General features: G+C 37.5%; 2 protein-coding genes across 2 annotated transcripts; one reads left to right on the top strand and one right to left on the bottom strand.

Moving 5' to 3' along the window:
- Positions 1-991: 991 nt before the first annotated feature.
- Positions 992-10,723, bottom strand: gja5b (gap junction protein, alpha 5b). Its single transcript, XM_077246204.1, has 2 exons — positions 9,788-10,723; positions 992-3,157 (listed from the first exon to the last, which is right to left on the bottom strand). The coding sequence occupies exon 2, from the start codon at positions 3,139-3,141 to the stop codon at positions 2,026-2,028; it is 1,116 nt and encodes a 371-aa protein (XP_077102319.1). The 5' UTR covers positions 3,142-3,157; positions 9,788-10,723; the 3' UTR covers positions 992-2,025.
- Positions 10,724-10,757: 34 nt separating this feature from the next.
- gja8b (gap junction protein alpha 8 paralog b) lies at positions 10,758-23,839 on the top strand. The gene is made up of 4 exons (XM_077246203.1): positions 10,758-10,858; positions 13,020-13,202; positions 14,356-14,546; positions 20,101-23,839. Exon 4 carries the CDS (start codon positions 20,116-20,118, stop codon positions 21,292-21,294), a length of 1,179 nt encoding a protein of 392 aa, XP_077102318.1. The 5' UTR covers positions 10,758-10,858; positions 13,020-13,202; positions 14,356-14,546; positions 20,101-20,115; the 3' UTR covers positions 21,295-23,839.
- The last annotated feature ends 834 nt before the right edge of the window (positions 23,840-24,673 follow it).

Raw genomic sequence — 24,673 nt, 5'->3', positions numbered from 1 at the left:
GCAGATGCAGTGAACCCTGCAAGAAAAGTTATAACTTGCTTAACATTTAAATTTATCTCTGTGTGTTTTATTTAATTCGAATGGAAATATTTAGCCTTTTAGTTTCAATTGTAATCGTTTAGGTAAATTCTTTAGTTAAATATACAGGGAATTCATGCTTGGTTTACCATTGCTTGAATCTGTGCTGGAAGCGGACCAGTCCTATTCTGTCTTCAGTTGCTTTTTCGCCAAGTTTCTTCAAAACCCATGTTTGCTGTGGTGCTATGAGCCAACACATGTTCCTCACAGACCAATGGTGAAGAATGCTTTCCACTGCAGGGATAATTTTAGCTGAGATTGTTTAACAGGTGCTGCATGTAGACTAGCTCACTTGTTTGGTCCCTATTTATCTGAGCACAAAAATGTAAAGAACTTAAGTGTCAGGATGTCAGCACATGACCTATTAGCTTACACCAACCAAGCACTCTGATGAGGGCGAGTCTTGCTCAACACCACTGACTAGCATGAAATTGTAGTGAAGAGTTATTGCGACATCTTGTGGTAGCGATGGCATGATTTGTTGGATGTAGTTTGACATAATAGACCTTATTCATAGCAGCGCCATTTTTAACAGGAATGAAAGAGGTTGTGAGGGATAGACTCACTTATCAGTGAGTTGCACTGTTATTTAATGTTTTTGGGTGGTTCTGCTGACGAAACACTGCAAAAATATCAAAAAACAAAACAAAACTGCAGACAGCATAAGAAAATTTAAAAAGTTACCCAGGAGTGGTTTAACAGTGGATACTGTTGAAAACGGTAAGTCTAACCCTCGCAGCCACGCTTTCATACTTGTCATGGCGTTGGTCTGAATAAGGTCTATGCCAAGGTTTTTGTTTTTTTGTTTATTTTACTATATGAATGTATTGTTCTGATGGATTTTTTTCCCAAAACTTTATTAAAAAAATCATCCATGCTTGTTAAAACAAATTCATTCATTGTATGTTGGCAATTTTCGATTTTGCAACATTTATCTTTACTTCATTGAACAGTAATAACATTAAACAATCTGTTTTACAAAATAGGATAACAAATGCGAACACAAAAGTTAAATGGAAACTGTTGTTTACGTTCTTTTTTCTTTCATATTTTCAGGCATAATATGTACAACTGGATTTAGTTGAAGAGCTCTTCACCCAGATTTTCAAAATTGAAATCACTCTTTCACTGTTGGAGTTATTGGATTTTGTCGAATTAGATGGAATTGTTTCTGCAGAGCTGGCCTCTTATGACAGTCTCACATATATTCACAGTAATGTTTCCTTTTTTCAGTACTATTACAAGTCACAATTGTCTCACAAAATCAAAAGGGTTTGCAGTGAGTACAAACTCACAGTACATTAACAGTGAGTATTCAAAAATGTAAAATGTCTGTGTCAGACAGTTAGTTCTACATCTATTTTCCTTTTAAGAACTGCTTTTGACCAAGATGCGTCACGTTCCCTCTCTCATCAGCAGTCCAGAATATTTACATGCTGCTGAGATCAGCAAATATATAAACAAATATATCATAAACATCAAGAAATCACCTATACAATCTCATTTGCCAGTAAGGGAAGAATAAAAAATCCAAAGTCAGTGAAAACATCTCAATAGTGCATTACTGTTCTAGTGCATTATTGGTTAACTTCAAAGTGAAATTGTGGTGTAGTCAACAAATTCAGAGAGGAAAAAGTAGGCAAAGACAAAATTTCCAATGCATAAGTCAAAATGCAGTCAAGGAATGTCGCGTTGTTCGTAGTAAGACCGGGAACATGTATAAAGAATTCCATTTTGATTTCACGTTGACTTTTCAGAAGTTGAATGATTCTCTTTATATGCATCACTCCACTCTCATTATGCATTTGTGCAAACATGTGAACTAATATTCTGTCTCAGTCTTTTCGACAGCAGTAACGTAGACAAGTTATTGCAAGTGCAAAATCATATCATGTTTATGACTAATCGTAGAGTAGACGACCCTTTTCTAGATGTGATTGGTCGGTGCTATACTGCAAGGTCGTCCGGTCTCATGCGGCTGCTGGTCCCGCTGCTCTTGCTAAACCTTCGCTTGTCCTCATCAAATTCGCTGCTTAGAAATGAAGGCGAGGCACATGTGTTGGGCGTCTCTGTAGGTGCTTGTGAGAAGCTCAAAAAGTTGACCCCTAGGTAGTCTTGACCCCGGTGGCGTTCGGTAACCATGTTTGCAGAGTTCTGTTGGTGCACCAGTCGGTCGTGAAACGGCGGACATGTTGGATGTATTTGCGAGTGTGCGTGTGTCTGTATAGTAGGGGAAGACGGTGGCGATGTCAGGCACTGGTTGAAGTCGGGAGGTGGAGTGCAGGCTCGGTTTGGCGTGGACGGGTTTGGGGAGACTGCAGCCACGGTGGACGGCGTGATCGGTCGTTGTTTGGAAGTCTTATAATCATGTAACCACCTCTTGCACTGCTTCCATGCCAAATGATACAGTTCCACGACACTGAGAAACAGAGACACGCCGGCTACCGCCAGCATGAACACAATGAACACGTTCTTCTCCGTAGGTCTTGAGATGTAGCAGTTGACCGCATGTGGACACGGAGGAGCCTTACACACGTAGAGCGCGTTGAGGAAGACTCCGTAGATCAGATACTGGACTATGATGAAGACCACCTCCATCACGAAGCGGATGAGGATACTAAGTACGTAAGTTTGTAGCAAAGCACCCTTCAATCGCACTTTCCCACCTCCACCTTCATCCTCCTTCCCACAGTCCTTGTTTTTTTCTGGGTACTTCTCTCCATCACCATCTTCCTGCTCTTTCCGCTTCTTTTCCTCGGTGCGGACGCTGTGCATCGCATGTCCCATGTAGATGAGAGACGGTGTGGACACGAACACTATCTGGAGCACCCAGTAGCGTATATGCGCGATGGGAAATGCTTGGTCGTAACAAACGTTCTCACAACCGGGCTGCTCCGTGTCGCAGGTGAAGTCTTCCTGCTCGTCGCCCCACGAGGACTCGGCAGCAGTTCCCAGGACCAGGATCCGGAAGATGAAAAGAATGGTGAGCCACACCTTTCCCACCGAGGTGGAATGTTCCTGAACTTCTTCTAGAAAGTTCCCCAGCAGACTCCAGTCAGCCATGACTGGTCAGAAGAGCCTGAGAAAAAGAGGTAGAGTCAAATGAAGGGAGCAGAATGGCATACTATACTCATACTATTTCTGCCAAATTATTAGGATATGGGAAAAATAATACTAGTAGTATGCAAGTATGCTATTTCGATTCAATCATAGTTTGTATAATCATGTTAGCCACTGCCCTAGTGCCTTCTCCTGCTATTCGAAAACAAGGACAAAGATGTCAACATGCAAAGACTGTATATTTAGGTTGTGTTTGTGTTCTTCGATACAAACTTTTCCCACAAACTTTTCCCACACACTCGAGTGCTGGGAGTCTGGGAAAAGGAGGCAAAAGAATTTAAGGAACCAACAGCTAAAAATAAGCGAGGAAGATGATATTTAGTGGAATTTGTTTTTCTGGGTTGGAATGTTTCCTGTTATCATTCTAAAGCCATATGTATATTTGCTCATTCATTGTAACATTCACCATTAATGAAATTATTTCGGTATATTAAAATCCAATAAATGTGTTTAAACGGTACTCAACAACATTGTGCTGCATTTTATTTATTTATTTATTTAATAGACTTTAGCACAATATTTAAAAATAGTAGAAGTCCCAAATCAGCTGCTAAAGCTTAACAAATTTAAATGCCATGGGGAAAGTTCCATTTGTCCTTTACGGCAGGGTGTTGCTGCACAAACATCATGTGTATTGTGTAGCTTTTTTGACTTAGTCTCTCTGTTCCGTCCTTTTATACCAATTATTCAGTTTAACAATGTTCCTTATTTGTCTCTGTCTCTCACTGGATTAATCTGAAATTTAGCGTCAGAGTCTCAGTCCTCCAGGGGGTTTATGGAAAGAGGGAGCCCAAAATACTCTCATCACTTTAACATGAGAACTTGGGTAAGACTGTGTGTGTTTAAGGAGCAGTTTGTCTGTGGGAAGCATTGAAGAGTATAACTCTGTGTAAACAGACCTTATTCAGATTCACATTATTTTAAGAAAATGTTTCAGTAAGGAGGGAGGTTTTCAGTCTTTATCAGCTGGCTTCTCTAATGCTAACCACACACAGAATGGACTTATTGCTTTATTACTGGTTTGGCTAACAAGTTTTGATTTGTCTCTTAAATTATTAATACAGCTTCATACTTTATAGACAGATATTTGTTTTCTATATTTTATTATAAAAATTGGCATGCTTTCATTAATTATGGCTGAACATAATTATATCTTTATGTAGGATTTACGTGCGTGTATAATCAGACTTGCATACATTTATTTATTATTGTACTGGAATACATGATGATTTTTCATTTGTGACATTGAGAGGTCAAATCTATTTTTGTAAAATGGCCTTAAGATAAGAAAGATAATAAAATAATTTTAATCAAAATTAAAATTAGATGTTTTATTTATTTATTAATAAGTGGAAAAATGTACAGTCATCTGGTCATTAACCGAAAATAAACCCCTTTAGGGTGATAGAAGACCTGATCTCGACATGTCTGTTTTTCTCTCTCAATAATGACCAACTGACTGTACATATCCGTTGCAAAGTTTACTATAAGTTCAGATTTATTGTTATATATTCAGAATTTATATAATTATTTCCTGTTTGCTATATGTAACCTATTATAATGTTATCAACAAATACCAGGAAGGGCAGTTTGGCATCAGATGTGGGAACCACGTCTTTATAGACAGACTGAATGTGGTGGAGTCTCTATAAGTGTGTCTCGCTCCACTCCCCTTTAAGGAAATAATCTTAAACAATATAATTTCCCTCTTACAAGGCACTTGAAAGGAAACTGACGGGGTTCAAGTCACTGTGGCCAAAGAGGTTAACGGCACACTAAAAAGACTGTGTGTGTGTGTGTGTGTGTGTGTGTGTGTGTATGTGTGTGTATACAGTCATTCAGTTCAAATGTTAGTTATATTTATTTTATTTGTAATCTAATCTAATATGTTATATTTCATTCATTTTATTTTAAAAGTTGTTAGAATAATATAGTATAATATAGAAGTTATATTTAATTTATTTTATTTAAAATTTTGTTAGAATAATATAATATAAATGTAATGGTTTCCCAAACTAGGTTAGTGAGTGGATGAAAAGCGTTTAAATTTAATTAAAATAAATTAATAATTTCAAAATGAAAACAATCAAAATAAAGCAAATTTTTTTATATTTGCAATATTCTAAATATTAAATATTTTACCTGAATGTCAAGTGACTATTAAAATCAGAGAACCATGAACACAAATCCGTTTTTAAAATTTAAATTGTTAAACTTTGGGTGTATTTCAAAAGTTTGGCATATGATATGATAAATGATATATTAAATAATACAATATATGATATGTGATATATGATACTCAGTTAAGTTCAGTTCACATTTATTTGCGTAACGCTTTTCACAATACATATCGTTTCAAAGCAGCTTTACAGAAAATGTATGTGTCTGCATTACAGTTTAGAGTAATCTGCTATCAAAGGTGACTGTCTATGACTGTCTAATTTAAGGCATTAATACATTGTTAGCTAACTGTGTGACATTATATGATGTATGATATATGATATTGATGTGATATTTAATGTGACAGTTCAATTTCTTTTCATTAGCACTGTGAAGGTGCCATAACAAAATCTTTAATCATCTTAGCTGTATTTATTTTTGCCAAGTTATCTTAATGTGTTAGTTGAGCCTTAATTCTATTGTTAAGTAAGTAAAGTAAATATGTCCATATCAACCAAATTGAAGCTTATGCAAACCAGATATTTACCTGTGGGTTTTGTTGCAGGGATGTTTTTAGGTTATTCAAAAAGTAGGCCATGGGTAAGCAAACTGTACATCAACAGTCTACTGTACGTGAACTTTTCTCGGCGCTATTTCAGTGTCAGTGAAACTTTCAGGAGGAAGGTGGCGAGACCTACTCCCTTCTTCACTTGTTTACACGAGGAAAGGAGAACAATGTGGGAGTTTTTTTTTGTGTGTGTGTGTGGTTTTTGCGGCAGGGGCATCTGGAGATAAAGGAGCTGCTAAGAAGCTGCATCAAGAAGAGAACCATGCTCTTCCGGTCTCTGTTTCCCCTGTCTGTGTTTGAGTCAGCACTGAAAGGCTTCTAGCTACATAGATGTGAAAGTCCACGTCAATAGCAAGGAAAATGATGATTCTAAATGTATAAAATACAGTTCAAATTGAGCTTAGTTTTAATGAAGTGAATTCAACAGCTAAGGCATTATTGCAAACATAATCCAGACACGGAGATAAGGAGGGGTCTTGTATCTCTCTGAAGGTATTTATTTTGTGATAATATCATGCTTGTTTGAGTGACAGAGAGAAAGATTAATCTAACACAAGTAACCAATGACCTTTCTTCTTTCTCTTTTGGTTTCAGTGAGAAATTTAACATGTCATTATATGTAAACTGTAAAAAACGATCGTGATTTTAACGATAAAAGACTGTAAAAATGCTACAGTGCAAAACTGTTAATTGGTTAACAGAAAGTTTCCTTACTATATACGGTAAATAACTGTGATAGATCTAACGGTACATTTAATGTAATTTTACTGTAAAATACCGTTAAATTTACAGTTTTTGAAAGTGAAAAAGAACAACTCATTGTATAATTTACAGTGAAAAACCGTAAATTGACATTCCCACAATTCCCTGCGTGACACTTCACATTTTATGTATTTTTATTGAAATAACTATGTTTCTTCTTAGTTTTCTTAGTTCTTTTCTAATCAGTTATGTACATTAGTGTTTTATGTCACATTTAATGTTGTTAAATTAATGTTTATTGCATTTTTATAATTTCATGTGTGTTACCGTGATGGTGTTTAATGTTTTTGCGAATGACACTGTGCAGCTTCTATATAATAGTATTAACTTTCTTGTGGAAGATTGCTTGTGATAAGCTTTGATTTATCTCGTGACTCTCATCACTGCTGTGGTGATTGTTGGTTGTCAGTGTATTACAATGGTACAAAACAGATATTAATACTTCAATGGGTTGGTAAATTAACATTAAATCAGATTATGAAATACGATTTATTACTGTAAATTTTACGTTAAGTCTGTAAAACCAATAACGTTGATACTGTATTTTTGACGGTAAAGTTCTGGTAACCACAGCTGCCGGTTTTATTCCGTAAAAACAACGGGATTTTTTTTTACAGTGTAGCCTATGTATGATTCTATGTATTTATTTATTCATGCATTCCTTTGTTTGTATCTTGTCTTTGGTTTTATTTGGTAACACTTTACAATAAGGTACATTAGTTAATGTTAACTAACATGAACTAACCATGAGCAATACATTTGTTACTGTATTTGTTAAGCTTTGTTAATGTTAGTTAATAAAAATACAGCTGTTCATTGTTTGTTCACAGTGCATTAACTAATGTTAACAAGATTTTAATAAAGTATTAGTAAATGTTGAAATGAACATGAACATAGATTAATAAATGCTTTATAAGTGCAGTTCATTATTAGTTCATGTTAACTAATGAACCTTATTGTAAAGTGTTACCATTTATTTTTATTTGTTCCATTTATTTGTTCTATTGACTTAATTGTTTTTATTTTTTTATTCATTTATTGTTTATTTGTATTCATTTATATTAATATTTTTATTGTAATAGTTTTGTGTTTGTATTCTGCTAAGTTTCAGATAATTTGGCAGTACAACAGAACAATTAGTCGTCATGCTTATAAAGCACATTAAAACTGATATGATCTTAGGTTACTGCTCTCACTACTGAATTCTACCCAACTTTTTCCTCTTTATCTGTGCTAATTTTTTTGGTTTGGTTTTAGGATTCAAACAAGATATGTCTGTGCTACTGGAAGTGAAATCATGAAGTTTCCCGATCAGCACAGAGAGGATGAGTATTATATAGTTGATATTCGTCTTACACTGATTCTTTTGCATGATTGTCTTCACTGTCTGCTCTTCTGCCTCTGAACAGATGAACAGCGTCTGGTTTACAGTCCAGAGAATCTAGCAGAAGATGAGCTGCAGGAGTGCTTTCAGAAGAATGGGTGTGTGTGCATGAGTGTGTGATCAGCCATTTAATGCAGCTGACAGCGTGACTGAAATAACTTGATGACATCTGGAAACTAAGAACAGCAAAAGGAGCAGATATGCTAAGCTTTAGAGATTGAGTTCTGCCATCGGATCCTCCCTCACGAGTCCGTTCAAGGCTCCCACTGTGTGTGTCTATGTATTCAGAGATGCTCTCCTGGGAACCATCATGACCCTTCATTCATCAGGCTTTTCCTATTAGTTCCCAGCATGTTAATTTATTAGACCAAATATTGATCCGCAGCCAAAGTCTGTAAGGTTAGATTAAATTAGATCAGTCAAGCACGTATTGAATTTCATATTCAAAATTCAACTCCTTAAACTCTAATTAAATTCATGAAGGTGTGTGTATGTGTGTATATATATATATACACACGTGTGTGTGTTTGTGTGTGTATGTATGTGTGTGTGTGTATATATATATATATATATATATATATATATATATATATATATACACGTGTGTGTGTGTATAATTATTAGAGTATATATATATATATACGTGTGTGTGTGTATATATATATATATATATATATATATATATATATTAGTATATGTGTGTGTGTGTGTGTATATATATATATTAGGGATGCACCGATACCACTTTTTAAGGGTCGAGTACGAGTGCCGATATTTTTTTCCTGGTACTCGCCGATACCGATACCGATGCCTGTTGTACTGGGGGGGTTCTCGTTTTATGTGGCAATTTTCTAAGAACAACACAGTGAGACTAATGAACAAATCAGCATCTTTATTTTCAACAACTTAAATAAACCTAAAAAAATAAATAATTCTTATTGTGCTTACAACAAATTTTCAAAGCCCAAATTTCACAGTGTCCAATAACCTCCAAAGGGCAAAACCAAGGACATAATGAATGTAATTTTTACCTGCCTGTCACAAAGTTGTCAAAGTGCTAAAGAAATCACAGACAACAAGACAAACAAATTTGTCATAAGGTGCCAAAGAAATCATAGAACAAATGTTTAACATAACACTGAGTAACAATGTAATCACAGCCGAAAATGTAAAGTGAAATATTAGAGTGTACTATTAAATCTAGCAACACTATAACTGCAGGAAGAGTGTTCATAAGAATTAAGAAATATAAGCTAAGGATATACGTGAGGTATCGGTCTTTGGTATCGGGGTATTTTTACGAGTACGAGTACAAGTACATGAGCTTGGTATCGGGCCCGATACCGATACTGGTATCGGTATCGGTGCATCCCTATATATATATATATATACATATACATATACATATTCTCTGGCAACAAATAAGAGATGTACAAAAAATACCTTTTGGGACTGGAGACCTTTAAGAGTAAGATTTGTCAGTGATATTACTACAGGTTTACAGTGTATGAAAGGTCAGCGATACTGTCTATAAAAACTTCTGCATTAAAGGCTTCATCTGCAGTGTTTTATGAAGCAGTAACTCAGGCCAAGCTTTTTCAGCTGTAGTGAATCTGTTTAAACTGACAATTAGCAAGAGGATATAGAAGCTACACCTTAACAAACAGCTAACTGAAAACGAATAAGTGTGTGTGTGTGAATCTGTGTTTTCATACCTTTAACAGCTGTATCTGACAGGTGACTCTTAAAGATCAGACGGGAGTGTGTTTGTCTCTCTGTAGACTGATGGGTAAAGACTTGATGCTTGATAGATTCTTGTTCTCTCCGTCTCTCTACCCGAGAACCCTTGCTGTCTCTTCTGCCTTTAGGATGTGGGATTAGTTGCCAGAACCACTTGGCGGTCTGACAGTCACAGAGCCTCCGAAGCTTCACTTTGATAAATGGTTCAGTTCGTATGTTCTCTGTGATTAACGCCTGAGGTCGAGTGTCTCAGATCAAAGATCCACACTGAACAATCTGGAACAGTCAGACTGTTGATGCTTTTTTATTGGTGTGGATGTTGAAGAGCTGAAGCAGGTACGTTGACACCTCAGCGTGATACAGGTGATTGAACTATGCTTCCTCTTATCATTGTCGTATCTTCCTGACAGTGTCGAGTTAGGACACAAGGCCGTTTGCAGACAGATCGCTTATCGTTCACTTGTTGTCAGTATAATCCACAGGCTGATGGCGAAAATGGACTCTTTATTACCCCGGTTGACCAAAAGAAATCTGTCTCCTTCAACGATAAAGCTTGAATTGATTGATGAACCGCTGCAGTTGTTCAGAATCTCTGCTAGGTTTGAGAAAGGAAAGATGAACTTTATAGATGGTCAACTCTGTTGTTTCCGCCCAAGAAAGAAACCTTCTGATACATCTAGTGTAAAACAAGCAAATCAATTCAGTCTTCCTTTAGATGAGTCCTTGTCCTCTCGGTGTCATTTCCAGGGGACGACAGATTACAGACGGACTGATAACCAGAAGCAGCTGCTAGCGGGCCGACCACCGTCATGAACCATCTGGAAATGCCCTCGTACTCAAAGGGCATGTGAAGAAATACCAACAGAGCCGTACCACCTCCTTTCTCTCCCTTTCCTTCTCCACCTTCTTCTACTCCTCCTTCCCCTCTCCTCTCACAATGCTTCGCTGCCACTCTATTTTAGTTGGAGGAATATCTCATCATCAGGAAGGAAAGTGAGATTGTATTGAGAAACAATGGGGATTGGACTCAGGCTTGTGGTCTCATGGTAATTATTCAGAGCTCTAGAAGTTTTATGTGACTTGTTGCTTTCAGCTTTACTTTAATATGTGCGAAGCCCAGCAAGAACCAAGTAGGCAGATATTTTTGAAGTGTTATTCCGCGGTTTTATCAGAAACTAGCATGCACTCTTTTCGAAAGATTATACTCGTACATTATACAGTAGTATTTTATAGCAACACATTTTCTAAGGTTAATTTTTTCTTTATTTAACACAGTTCATAGAAATTCCCTGCGATTTCGTCTGCATTCTCTGATGACAAAATGATTGAAAATTAATGTATTTATGTTTTATACCTGTGGTCTCTGAAAAATGCTGGATCCTTTTTATTATTTTAGAACAGGCTGCACTTATTTATTCAAAACTACAGTAAAAACAGGAATATTGTAAAATGTTATTACAGTTTAAAATACCTGTTTTCTATTTGAATATATTTTAAACTGTAATTTATTCCTGTGACGTAAAGCTGAATTTTCAGCATCATTACTCCAGTCTTCGGTGTCACATGATCCTTCAGAAATCATTCTGATATGCTGATTTGGTGTACATTTTGAAACAAATGTCTTCACTGTCACTGTTTATAATCAGTTTATCATCAGTATGATCAAGATTAAGAAAACCCATCAAGTATCAACGTGACTTCAATACCTGCCAAGCTATTTAAAGTGCCTTGTGGTCTCTGAAATCAAGCTCAAATGAAGTTACGAGGATTTTGACCACTGAATTTCGGACATACGTGTTTTGTCCATCATTAGAAGGGCCACATTGCATTACGCTTTCATCGACTGATGTGGGTGCTCAGTTTTTTCTGACATTTGTCCAAAATCTTATGTCATAAAAGATGAAGTGCTACGCACTTAGACAAATGGTATCTTCTCAGCTCCTCAAATACATAAAACATTAGCCTTTACATTGTTTCTTGAGTAAACTTGTACTTATTCAAACAAACAGTTCTTTATCTACCCTTGCAGTGCAAACGAGCAGAGACAGTTGTGACAAGTAATGCTACCAATCAGATTGTGCTACCAACACAATATTTGCATTGTTTTAAGGGTAGGGGTAGGTATGGACGTTAATAAAGCCTTAAAGCACATGAATATGATGCTGGTAGCATAATCTGATAGGTAGTATTTTCGAATACTATCTAATTGTTTTAATGGGCGTTAGCACAATCTGAGCGAGTAGCACACGACAGTTTGAAGATCCAACGGAGCTACGAGGTTTAGTCACAAGCTCTAACTAATACGTTTCATTGGTTAAATATTCGCAAAACCCACGGACAGACATAAAGGGTGACCAATAATAATGATTTATGGGAAAAAAAAATAGAAAATAATGATGATACAAGTTTTCTCAACTATATTTAAAATTTTGTTAATTCATGTAGTAAATCTCTTAAAGTGTTCTACCATTAGAGTGTAATTGTAATAATAATTTTAAAATAAACATATATTTGGGCCCCCTGGTCATGTCGATGCATAAATCCGGCCCTGTCTCTAACAGAACATGTGGGATTTTCCTTATCAAAGCCATTACAATTACAATGCTTCTCACTGACTCCCTCACAACCTTTAAAAAAAATTAAGATGGCACACTACCAGCTCGACAACAAATGTCTCTTTTATAATCCTTCACTTTTATGAGTGATTGCAGGCGCATGACGCCTGCTAAGACATGGTATTGGCAATGGGACATTGAAGAGACCCACCATGTGACCAAACTAGCTTTGGGCCACTGTTGAGTTTGGAGCTTGGTTTCTTTGTTTCTGACACAGTGAAATGTATTTATACCTGTCTTCAGAAATGTGATCTCTAATCAATTAAACATGTTATCAGTTTATAAATCACATAAGTATTATTGAGAAATATAAGTGTTCTTGTCCTTGCAAAAATTGTGGGTTATTATGCTATGGTATTGTGGGTGGTTGCCAGATCATTGCTGTGCAGTCAAAAGAGCTGACTAAACATCTTTACTATTCTATGATGGCTTATTTCCCTCTTTTACTGTTAGTACATTGGGTGCATTGCATGTATGATTGCACTGAAAAGGTTTTAATCTCTAATCGTAATATGAGCTATAGAATGAACGAGGCTTGCCTTTAGAAACATAACTAATAATACAAACCAATGTTGCTTGTGTTCCCTACTAGAGCTGATCTGGGTGCAGGAATCACTCAAGGGAGAGTGTGACTGTGGCACTTGAAGTTGTCATCAACACCACTGTGACCCATGGCACATACGGGCAGAGATAAAATGCCTTTCTCTTCATTTAGCTCAGCCACAGGATCGTGAGAAGAGAATCATCCATGTGCCTAAAGCAAGTCTGAAACAAGGTCAGTGAGGGGTAAAAATGATTATATAGACCAATGCTATACAGTATATTGCTCAGACAGCTGAAGGTCAACAGTGGTTTTTCTCAGCTCTAATTACACCACCTGTATTCATTAAACTTGAGAAAACAATGACACTTTAAGTCATATCAATTGTATTTCAATCTTTGGAAATCCTTGCATGGACCATTGTAAGGATGGTGACCTGCCCTGACCCCTCACATTTTACTCACCTAGACAGCGTTAATCCACTTGATGATCGTGCATGAAAAGACAAACTTTTCCTTTATTTATTGCTTGTAAGCTGTTGTCACTCATATTGACCTTTATTGTTGTCCTAACAGCCGAGCGGATTATTACGCAAAAGGCCTCTGCAAACATTCGTAAAAGCTAAACAAAACATTGGCAACGTTCAAAGTGACATAGACAAACATAGACCAAAAAAAGCAGAGCAACCTCTTGGTGTCTGTCTCAATCTCCTCTTGTGTTCTGGTGTCAAAGCTCATTTTCTTGTTCACCCTTTGGAAACAATGGAGAAAAGATGGCAGCTTTCCACACTCAGCAAAAATCTTTATCGAAATTCGTATTCAGCACAATGGTTGTGCTGATACCTTAGACTACTTTCAAATCTGACATTCAGACTCAGCTTTAAGATTACAGGGGGCAGAGGTTAAAAAAAATATATTAAGTAGACATCTGCAAAAAAAAATTGCTAAAGCTTTTCTCAGAACTAACTAAACCATTTTTATCAGATGTGTGAATTGTCATTTCAAGCAGAAGGAAGTAATCCAAAAAATGTTATTTCCTGCAGATATAAAGTACACACCTAATATTATCTTTTTTTCTTTTAATGTTTTGCTTTGAAAGTGTACTTGTGCTACTTATCTTTTAAATAAAGATCTTGTTGGATATTTTATTTGTGGCTTAAGTGTAACCTACAAATCTTTACAATGTTTTTCTTGCATGAAAAATGAAAAAAAAAAGTCATGTCTTTGTAGTCAGTTAAACCGGCAATGAAGGTGTGAAAATTGCAGCTAAGACAGGAACTGATGGTAGAAATATTTTTTAATTGTTCAAGTGCCCTTTTTTGCACATATGATACATGGGAGTGTGAAACTAATCACGAAGCTTAAATCACCTCTATCTCTTTTTATAGGGATCCGCAAAGCTGCAGAATGCTAGCAAGTGATAAAGACACCCTGTGCATCAGGGTTATCGCCTGAGAGAGAGTGGACCCTTCTACGACCTGGTGTTAGAGACCGCTCTGACCACATCCTGACAGAATCCTGGCTGAGAGAAAGAACCAGACGTTCCTACACGCCAATGACAGTTGCATGCATTTATTTGGTTAGTAGAGTTCCTGTAGATTTCCAAATTAACTAGATTAAATTGTCAATGACTCAGCATAATCCAGCATAATTCTTCAAAATTAATGTACCGTTACATTTAGCTGTTGCCTGAGCCATGCATTTATAACAATGTATTGTAGACTGTTTTATTGACCTTAGGTATAAGGTTGACCAAATGATGAAGTCCGGCATACTTCACCAGAGAGAAGTATGTTGTTTCACTGGAATATTACGAGGACAATTTAAATAAAAAAATGAAACATCCATAGATGTTTATAGAAAACAGATACTGTGAATTTTCATTCCATGCCGACTTTAAGTGAAGCATGAAGAAAAAAGCGCTCAATAAGAACTCTACTTTGAATTGATGGCCAGGTTGATTGTCAAGATGATTTCCCCTTTTTTAACCTCCTTAGACAATCCATGTTCTTTACTTTTAGGGCCATTGGACTCAATCTTTTAGCGTCTCTTTGTGACTTGTGACCACTCTACCTTCCGTCTTTCTATTGTATTGCCATAGGCCTTTCTTTCCTCTTGCTGTACCCTAAACCAATGTGTACACACACAGGAAGTCTCATATCCATTTCCTTAGAGATTGGACAGAACAATTGATCACCTTTTCTCCACCCTTTCTCCTGCCAATTCACTATCGTATGGGATGCATTAAAGGCCATAGAAAGCTGGGACAGGTCAGGTCAGGGTGTGGTTAGATAGTTGTTTGTTACCATACTTCCAGGAAAATAACTATTTTAAACCCTAATGCTATGTATGTGGACACCTTGTCTTCCAGTACATTCCGGGTCACTTATGGATGTTTAGGCATTTGTTTCCAGAAAGACTGGACAGTGTCCCAGTAAAGGTCCAATATTGAATTTTCAACTAATCTTTATTAACTGGAAGTTTATCAACTCTAACAATCGGCCAAACAAACTAAGTAGTTAAGATGCATCCCAAGAGTGTTCTACATTGTATTCCAAGCAGTTGTTTTACTCTAGAAAGTGGCATACAGAGATATGCTGAAATAATTCTATAATTCTGCACTGCAAGTCTACAACGAGGCTTCATTCACTCTTCAGTCTTACATGTGGAATGGAAGTGAACTGAATCAGGTAAATCCTCCTTATTGTTGCTGGTATCTCTGGTATGCACAAAGAACAGAGAACAGAGAGACCCACATTGGATCCATCAAATAACTGGCGCTGGAATAGGGATTAATGGGATTACCACAGAAGAACAAGAGGATAGGCACCACTGTCAAACCAGGCAGGCGTTCTCTGTGAGTCGAGAGCAATATTTAAAAATCAAATCTACTTTTAAATTAAATTTAGTACATTGTGTTAATAATATTGCTCACAAAGACGTAACCCCACAAGGTACATCTATCTATAGTTTACAAATGTGTGGTCTAGCTGGAAAGACCAGTATATGTTGTGTTTTTGATGTTGCTCTCCAGAATGGGATTCAGTGAACTGATTTTCCCAGCAGGCTTCTAAACTAACTTAACTAGTGAGACTTCCTTGGTCAACCCCCATTAACCAAAAGATGATGTGAATGGTTTGTATGTCCAGTGTGTTTGCTGCTACGACCTACGTCTACTGACTAGCCAATAAAAATGCAACATGAAATGGCGTATTGATTAACATGACATGGCACTAAAACTACTTAACTCAAGCTCCATTTGCAAGATGGGTATGCCAACCTGACCTCTTTTCCATAGCCATGATGACCACATGACATATTCTCCTCTTTCGCGTCCTCCTCTTTTTTTTTCATCGCACACAAATACCACAATTGCCAAAGTGTGATTCATCTTGCTCTATTTATTTACAACTATCGCATGCTGATTACGTTTTATTCTTCTTTTATAACTTGCGTCATAGCCTATGATTCAATAGGTGTCATCATCGTACAGTCTACATACATGTCGTACCCAAGTTTATTAGATCCATATTATTAGATATTAGATCGTACAGTGTGATTTGTAATGATCTTATAGGATTGCCGAAATCGCACACTCTGTAGCAGACATAATTAGAGTTGGAGGAAAGTGGCCCTCCAGAAGCAGGTTTGGACACCCCTGAGCTAGACCAACAATAACCAGCATAGACCAGCATTACAGCAAGTGGGTTCTTAGATGGAATATAATGACTATGGCTGGAAAAGCAATAGTTTGTTTAGTAATTCAGAACTGTGCTAGTGAAAGTGTCATACTCAACTTGCCTTCGTGTACTGAGATTGAGAGCAGACAGTATGTTGCTCCCAGCCTTTTACCTTGCTAATGGAGAAAGCTAACTACAGGTCAAGCAGCACTGGACTGTTGCTCAGTGGTCCAAAGTACTTTTTTCGGATGAAAGCCAATTTTGCATGTCATTCGGAAATCAAGGTGCCAGAGTCTGGAGGAAGACTGGGGAGAAGGAAATGCCAAAATGCCTGAAGTCCAGTGTCAAGTACCCACAGTCAGTGATGGTCTGGGGTGCCATGTCAGCTGCTGGTGTTGGTCCACTGTGGGCAGGGTCAATGCAGCTAGCTATCAGGAGATTTTGGAGCACTTCATGCTTCCATCTGATTTCATTTTTCAGCAAGACCTGGCTCATGCTCACAGTGCCAAAACCACTGGTAAATGGTTTACTGACCATGGTATTACTGTTTTCAATTGGCCTGCCAACTCTCCTGACCTGAACCCCATAGAGAATATGTGGGATATTGTGAAGAGAAAGTTGAGAGACGCAAGACCCAACACTCTGGATGAGCTTAAGGCCGCTATCGAAGCATCCTGGGCCTCCATAACACCTCAGCAGTGCCACAGGCTGATTGCCTCCATGCCACGCCGCATTGAAGCAGTCATTTCTGCAAAAGGATTCCCGACCAAGTATTGAGTGCATAACTGAACATAATTATTTGAAGGTTGACTTTTTTTGTATTAAAAACACTTCTTTTATTGGTCGGATGAAATATGCTAATTTTTGGAGATAGGAATTTTGGGTTTTCATGAGCTGTATGCCAAAATCATCAGTATTAAAACAATAAAAGACCTGAAATATTTCAGTTGGTGTGCAATGAATCTAAAATATATGAAAGTTTATTTTTTATCATTACATTATGGAAAATAATGAACTTTATCACAATATGCCAATTTTTTGAGAAGGATCTGTATATGCTAATGCTACTCTTTCACTGTATCCTACGTAGTTTTATGGCAGTCAGCGAAATCGTCCCTCAGGAGCAGGAAACGATGTGTAACAGCATGTAGGCAGATCCCTGTAAGATAACTTTGTTTGAGGGAATGTCCAATGCCTAACCATAGCCTGGGGCCTGCTTCATTCGCACAATCTGGGATCATGCCTCAATGCGCACGTTTAATAGACACAGCGGACTTCATAATGACATCATGCCTTTGTTTGAAATCCCAACACCCATTCACCACTATGCTGCTGGCTTAGGCTGCCAGCGCCAGCAATATAAACAAGTAGCACCTTTAAATGAAGGCTCCAGGGTCAGGCTAACATGAGGACTGTTTGCTCCAACTTTTCCCGTACTCTGTGCAGATGGTGTTGAACTACTTAGTGTAGGGCTCTGTTTGAAACCCCATGTAAGAGTTGACTTTAGACAAAAAGTTGCAAAGGTTAGGATAGAATACATGGTCTATTTATGAGATGGTCTTATGTAGTAGCAGAAATAGGGAAAATTCCCATGTACTTATATTTGTTTTCCCAACTTTTAACACTGGCATCTTGAAAAATCATGGTGCAATCAACCCAGTAACTGTAGAATCTCAGTTCCCAATCGTAGATCCTTCAATCTCAGATCCTTCCCTGTTGATCCAGTTATTTTCTTCTGTTAAAATTATAGTAGAGGGGTTTTTTTAGGCGATCTGTATTTCATTGTATTTCATTCTATAGTAAATGCAACAGGGTCAGTATCCAGGACTTTGCAATAAATCACAAGTAGGTGTTAAAAAATGTATTGCTATTATACAGAGGAGTAATTAGTGTTTAATAGGAAAATATTTTTGCATACATGCAAATGCCCTGCCTCTGGACAATGCTTGGTCCATGATGTCATTTCAAGAGCACATTCCAGTTGGATATAAAAGTGGTCCACACGGGCTAAAGCATTGTCTAGAGAGGGATTATTGGTTGTGGTTCTGACTAATTAGACTTGATATGTTTGAGTCAAGAAGTATGTGTAAAACTTTGCTTGACCTACTGTATTAAAGTTACTTATCTACATTTTTTTAAAATCCAAATGCATGTCCCCTTTCATGACTTGTAATGTATGCAAAAAAATGGTTCCAGTTTACCATAGGAAACTATCATCAGTTTCATGATAACATGGTGTTGTTTTAGCCATTCCCTGATGCATTATGATGTCACATGAGATACAAAATAAATAAATAAGACTGATTTCTCTTGATTAAGTTCGATTTAGTGTTATCAACCATATATCATAAACTCTAAAAATACAACAAAATTAGCATGTTTAAATGTTTGCTTGATTGGGATTTTGAAAATGTTGCTTCTTTTTTTAAATCAAACTAGCCTGTTGCTAGCTTTTAAGCTATTATATGCCTTCAAAAAATAATGAATCTATCACTGTGATGAAACAAACTTTCTCTAATCGTTTTAGCAGTTAGCATAGGATTACCCTGGTGCATTTTAAAGTAAAAGTGTACATGTAAACACATGATGGTTTTCTTTTGTGAAAAGCCCAACTTACCACTTCAGTGCTCACTTCCTGTGAGTCCAAGAACAAATGTTTCTGAGAAATGTGACCATAGATAGATGATTGCTAGATAGATAGAACACTGCTAGTTCAAACTCAGGTGACAGTGTAGTGAATCTCATAGTAGTGAAACTCATAATCATGCTTTAATTATGACCATGTCACGTTTACACTTTTAAAATGACCCTTTTCCCAATGCCAGAGTCACATACGTTCCCATTTGTGGTTGTGATTCCTATTGTGCTCTGCGTCACCATGCATCGCCCTCTGAATAAAGGCTGTCTGGCTCCCAGCTTAAATATTGCAGCAAACTAAAAACCAACCATCAGACTAGATTCATTCACTTCTGCTCACTCGGGCGACAAGGATTGGAGGCCATAGGTGGGAACCAGAGAGCAAAAAGTTCACTTCACACCACAGTGTGCCAAGAGAAGGGGGAACACACATACTCTGGAGCTCTTACTGTGGCAAATTGCCCATTTAATACTGTTTACCTATACTGCTGTTTGTTCTATATAGAGCACTGTTGGTGTGAAGGTATGCATTTTAATCAGTTGTAAAGAATTTTGAGTCTTTTTTTTCTGGCTTGTTTGGCCTGTCTTGTTAGACCAGGGTGGAAAAATATAGTGTCATTGTTTGATTTGACTATCTTCAAATTCTAGATAATTATCAGATGGTACTGATGCCGCAAACTTTAGTTTTAAAAATAACTATCACAAACGGAATGAACTTTACAACAGTACAATGTTTGGGACAATCTATTATCATGAAGTGTAACTTCATTTGTAGTCTAATAAGATTCCTTCACATCTCTTTTGTTTGTTCCGCAGTGCTGACAGTCAACCATGGGTGACTGGAGTTTCTTGGGCAACATCCTCGAGGAAGTAAACGAGCATTCGACTGTAATCGGTAGGGTGTGGCTCACGGTCCTTTTCATCTTCCGAATCCTCATCTTGGGCACCGCCGCGGAGTTCGTGTGGGGCGACGAGCAATCGGATTACGTGTGCAACACTCAGCAGCCGGGTTGCGAGAACGTTTGCTACGACGAGGCATTCCCCATCTCGCACATTCGGCTGTGGGTACTCCAGATCATCTTTGTTTCCACACCCTCTTTGGTGTACGTGGGCCATGCTGTTCACCATGTACACATGGAGGAGAAGCGCAAGGAACGGGAGGAGGCTGAGCTCAATAGACAGCAAGAGATGAACGAGGAGAGGCTGCCGCTCGCGCCCGATCAGGGAAGCGTCCGTACGGCCAAGGAGACGAGCACAAAGGGCAGCAAGAAGTTTCGTCTAGAGGGCACTCTCTTGAGGACCTATATCTGCCACATTATCTTCAAGACTCTCTTTGAGATAGGCTTCGTGGTGGGCCAGTACTATTTGTATGGCTTCCGAATTCTGCCCCTGTACAAGTGCAGCCGTTGGCCGTGCCCAAACACAGTTGACTGCTTCGTCTCAAGACCTACAGAGAAAACCATTTTCATCATCTTCATGTTAGCCGTGGCCTGTGTCTCGCTTTTCCTCAACTTTGTGGAAATCAGCCATTTAGGCTTGAAAAAGATCCACTTTGTGTTCCGTAAACCGGTGCGGCCGCAAGTCGAGGGACCAGGGGCGGGCGAGAAGGCCTTGCCTTCCATAGCAGCCTGCTCCATCCAGAAAGCCAAAGGCTACAAGATGTTGGAGGAGGACAGAGCCACGTCGCACTTCTTTCCCCTGACTGAGGTAGTGGGGATGGAGGCTGGCCGGCTGCCGGCTCAGTACGAGCCATTTGAGGAGAAATCGGACGACGCGACCCTACCTAAAAAAGATGTCTCTAAGGTGTACGATGAAACGCTGCCCACCTACGCCCAGACGACAGTGATAGGACCGAGTGCATCGGCGGGAGTTCTACACAGGGATGAAGACGAGGACGAGATGGCCGTCGAAGCAGACTTGGAAGCCAGTGAGAGGATAGAAGACACTCGACCGCTCAGCAGCCTGAGCAAGGCCAGCAGTCGGGCAAGGTCAGATGACTTGACGGTATAAATAATATAGAACTGGATTAGAAGTGCAGCAGTATAAATTGTAGTTTTGGGAAAGCGTAGAAAGTCAAAACTAGTGAGAGGGGGAAAAAAAGAGGGGCCTTTAGGCAATTGCGACGACACTTATAATACCAGCTTGTTATTTTAAGGAAGAAAACAATTGAAAAAAATAATGCTGTGCAATTTTCATGAGGAAACTTGAGAGCTTGATTCATCTTTTTTATACAGCAGTATTTTTTGTACTGTTTTTATCAAACAGTTAACAAACCAAAGTTAGCGATCTGCAGCAGCTAGATCTACGTCGGGAGGAGTTGGGGGAACTTATTTGGCAAAATGTGCTGTTTTTTTTAATAATAACATTTTCTATCCAGAGTTTTACTTATCGAAGGTGAGATTCTGATGTTTACATTTTTTGGATTAGCCATTAGCTGAATGTTGTATGTGATATTTTGTTATTCTGATAAGAAAAAAATGTCAGGGCATCATTCTTTTCACCTCAACAATTTCAACCACACATGATGATAAATAATCAATCTTATTTTGATTTGTATGTGAATGGTACTGTAATGGATAGGTGTATGTGTGAGGTGAAACGCATGCTGATAGTTTCGTTGCACAGCCGTTCATCATGGCATATTAGCAAAATATAGACTATTTATTTAAAAGAAATGACCAACGCTGATATACGTTAAACATAATTCCTTGTTTCTCTATTCAGTAAATTACATTATGAGTCTCTTGATTTCATAAACTGTAGGTCAGAGTGTATCGAGCAATAACTGTAATTAATAATAATAATTGCATTAGCCATAGAAAAGATTGTAGGCCACATTCTTTCTAGTCTCTCTGCGCATGCAACCATGATGATGATGATGATAAAGATCATGCCCAATCAGCACAAAGTATTGTTCAACAAGAGACAATAAAACAACATTACATTACATGACATGTCAACACAGACAGTCTGACATCTTTGATGTTGTTGGAAACACCATTTTCACACTTTTACCCTCCATGATGCTTTATTTAAATGAAAATATTTTAAAGGGCGAGAACAGAAGTGGCAGAGACATGTCTTTTGTTGTAAAATATGCCTTGGAATTTAGTATGATATATAGAGAAAAAAAAGTGTAAGAGTATGACATATAGAAAAAAAAAAGAAAAAAAATTGAAGAGTTTCAGTATCCACTTATTTTACTTTATTATTTATTGTTATTATTACTCCTGACCAAATAAATTGTCCCTTTGTTTGTAAAAAATCCACAGTTCTACCAAAGTCATAACATAATCTACTGAAATGTATAAAAAAATTCATTTCACGTCAAATTAGTGTTTATGATGTCAAAAGAGGTCAAACTACCTGCATTTTATATCTTTTCTTTTCTCCTCTACCCTGCTAATGGTTTCATATTAGTTTGGTTTGAATGTAAAATTGTTTTATTTTGTGTTGTTGCCATGTAGAGAAGATAAACTTTTCCAGAACCCAAAGAAATGACTGGAACTAGAACTGAAAAACAAATTTTCTGTACTTTTTAGCGGCTATATGCCGTATGTGAATGATGTGTCCTTTAAAGTGAACGTGATTTCACTAAGTACAACATGCCCCTGGATCAACATCTGATCCTGGTACAACATTCCAATCAACCAATCAGATTTGAGGGACACGTTCAGTTTTGTGTCACGTTTTAGCTTACAACCAGGTTTTGGTGCTACTACATCAGAGTTATTCACCTATCAATTCCCTCTGATTTTAGATATATGGGTGGGGTTAGGACTACATTTTTGGATGGGAATGCTGATCCAGGAACATGTCTTACTTGGGAAAATCACAGTGATCATTATTTAATGGCAAAAACACAAGATGCTAGGGCAGTATGCATGAGCGCATGCAGTTTAGAAACATCAAAGGTGATAAAGTACTGAAGGTCAAATAAAAAAAAAATGTAACAGTATAAAAAAAACCTGACAAACAGAGGAATGATCATCATTTTGCCCCCTAGTTACTGTACTAATGTGAAGGACGTCATTGTCTATTCAAAAGGAATGTTTAACAGCGGTCATTAAAGGGTTTGTCTATTCTGTTTTGTGTCACTGCTAAACAGTTCTTCACTGTATTTTTCTGAGAGCTGGTTTGTGGAAACAACAGTGGAACATTGAGGTCTGCTACTGATAAGAGCATGAGATTTCTTAGAGAAGCTTGGTTTCACGATCTGTGAAATTCAAATCGAAACAGCCTGATACACATTAGTGCAAAGTTTGTAGCCGAGGACTGAATCTATATGTAGTCGCTGAATTTGAGCAGACAGCGATCAACATCATCAGTTCGCCACATCATAAAAGAACTCATCAGATTTCAGGATGTTGAGAGAAATTCTGTTTGATTATTGGTTCTTAACTGTAAGTTTCAATGGCGAATTTTTCTCATAAGTAATTTTGATTTAAGGCCTTTATCATTTCATTCATTTTTACTAACTTGTAGTCCTTTCCTGCAGAAATGATTGTCAGTTGAAACCTGTGAATAAAGCCAATAAAAGGTCATGTGTGGTCAACAAGACTGTCTGCCAGTATTTATTAATATTAGTGTTAAAATTCATGCTCTCCAACACAAACAAGTGTACATATACAGATGTCTCTTGCACACATTTAACTCTAAATAAGGACATACTATCACTATTACTGTAAAGCTACGTCTTAGTTGGTGCTTATCTTGGCGAAAGCCGAGTACAAATCAGCATGAAGTTTTAACATCTACTCTCGTGTAATGGAAATCACTGTTTCTTTTTTATGTTGTACAATATTCGTATACAATCTATTAAAAAAACACACACACACACACACACACACACACACACACACACACACACACACACACACACACACACACACACACACACACACACACACACACACACACACACACACACACACACACACGATATAATTTAATTTATATATATAATAATATATATTTTATATGTAATTCATATTTTAATGTTTATAAACTACATTGATTGATTTGATCCCCCCAGATGTTGGAAACATCTCCAGAAGGGAGCTTTTGCTAGATTTAGCTAACTTCTTGGGTATCATTTTGCCTTCAAGTTTTACAAGCAAATTAACATGGATAAGAATACTTAAAGCCATCAGAAACAAACTATTATTTAAAGCATCCAAACTGCACGAATATGGTAATGATTCAGCACCACAGTACTACCTCCTACACAATTGCACCACAGTACTTCCACGGTCTCTTTTGTAAGGTTCAGCTGAGACGCAGAACACGTCCGCTGTGGTCATCTGTTGAATCATTTTATTTCTAGTAAAACATTTCCATTACAAAACAGTGTGAGAACCAGAAAAAAAAATCAGCAATTTAGATTTGA

This window comes from Siphateles boraxobius, unplaced genomic scaffold (assembly GCF_051911475.1).
Source record: "Siphateles boraxobius isolate OS27281-9 unplaced genomic scaffold, OSU_SipBor_1 29, whole genome shotgun sequence".
Classification (NCBI taxonomy): Eukaryota; Metazoa; Chordata; class Actinopteri; order Cypriniformes; family Leuciscidae; genus Siphateles; species Siphateles boraxobius.
Note: the sequence above shows the minus strand (reverse complement) of the source record. Positions and strands in the feature narration are given on the sequence as shown.

Excerpts from the sequence above, each read along its gene's own strand:
- gja5b (XM_077246204.1), bottom strand. The coding sequence starts at position 3,141 with ATGGCTGACTGGAGTCTGCTGGGGAACTTTCTAGAAGAAGTTCAGGAA.
- gja8b (XM_077246203.1), top strand. The coding sequence starts at position 20,116 with ATGGGTGACTGGAGTTTCTTGGGCAACATCCTCGAGGAAGTAAACGAG.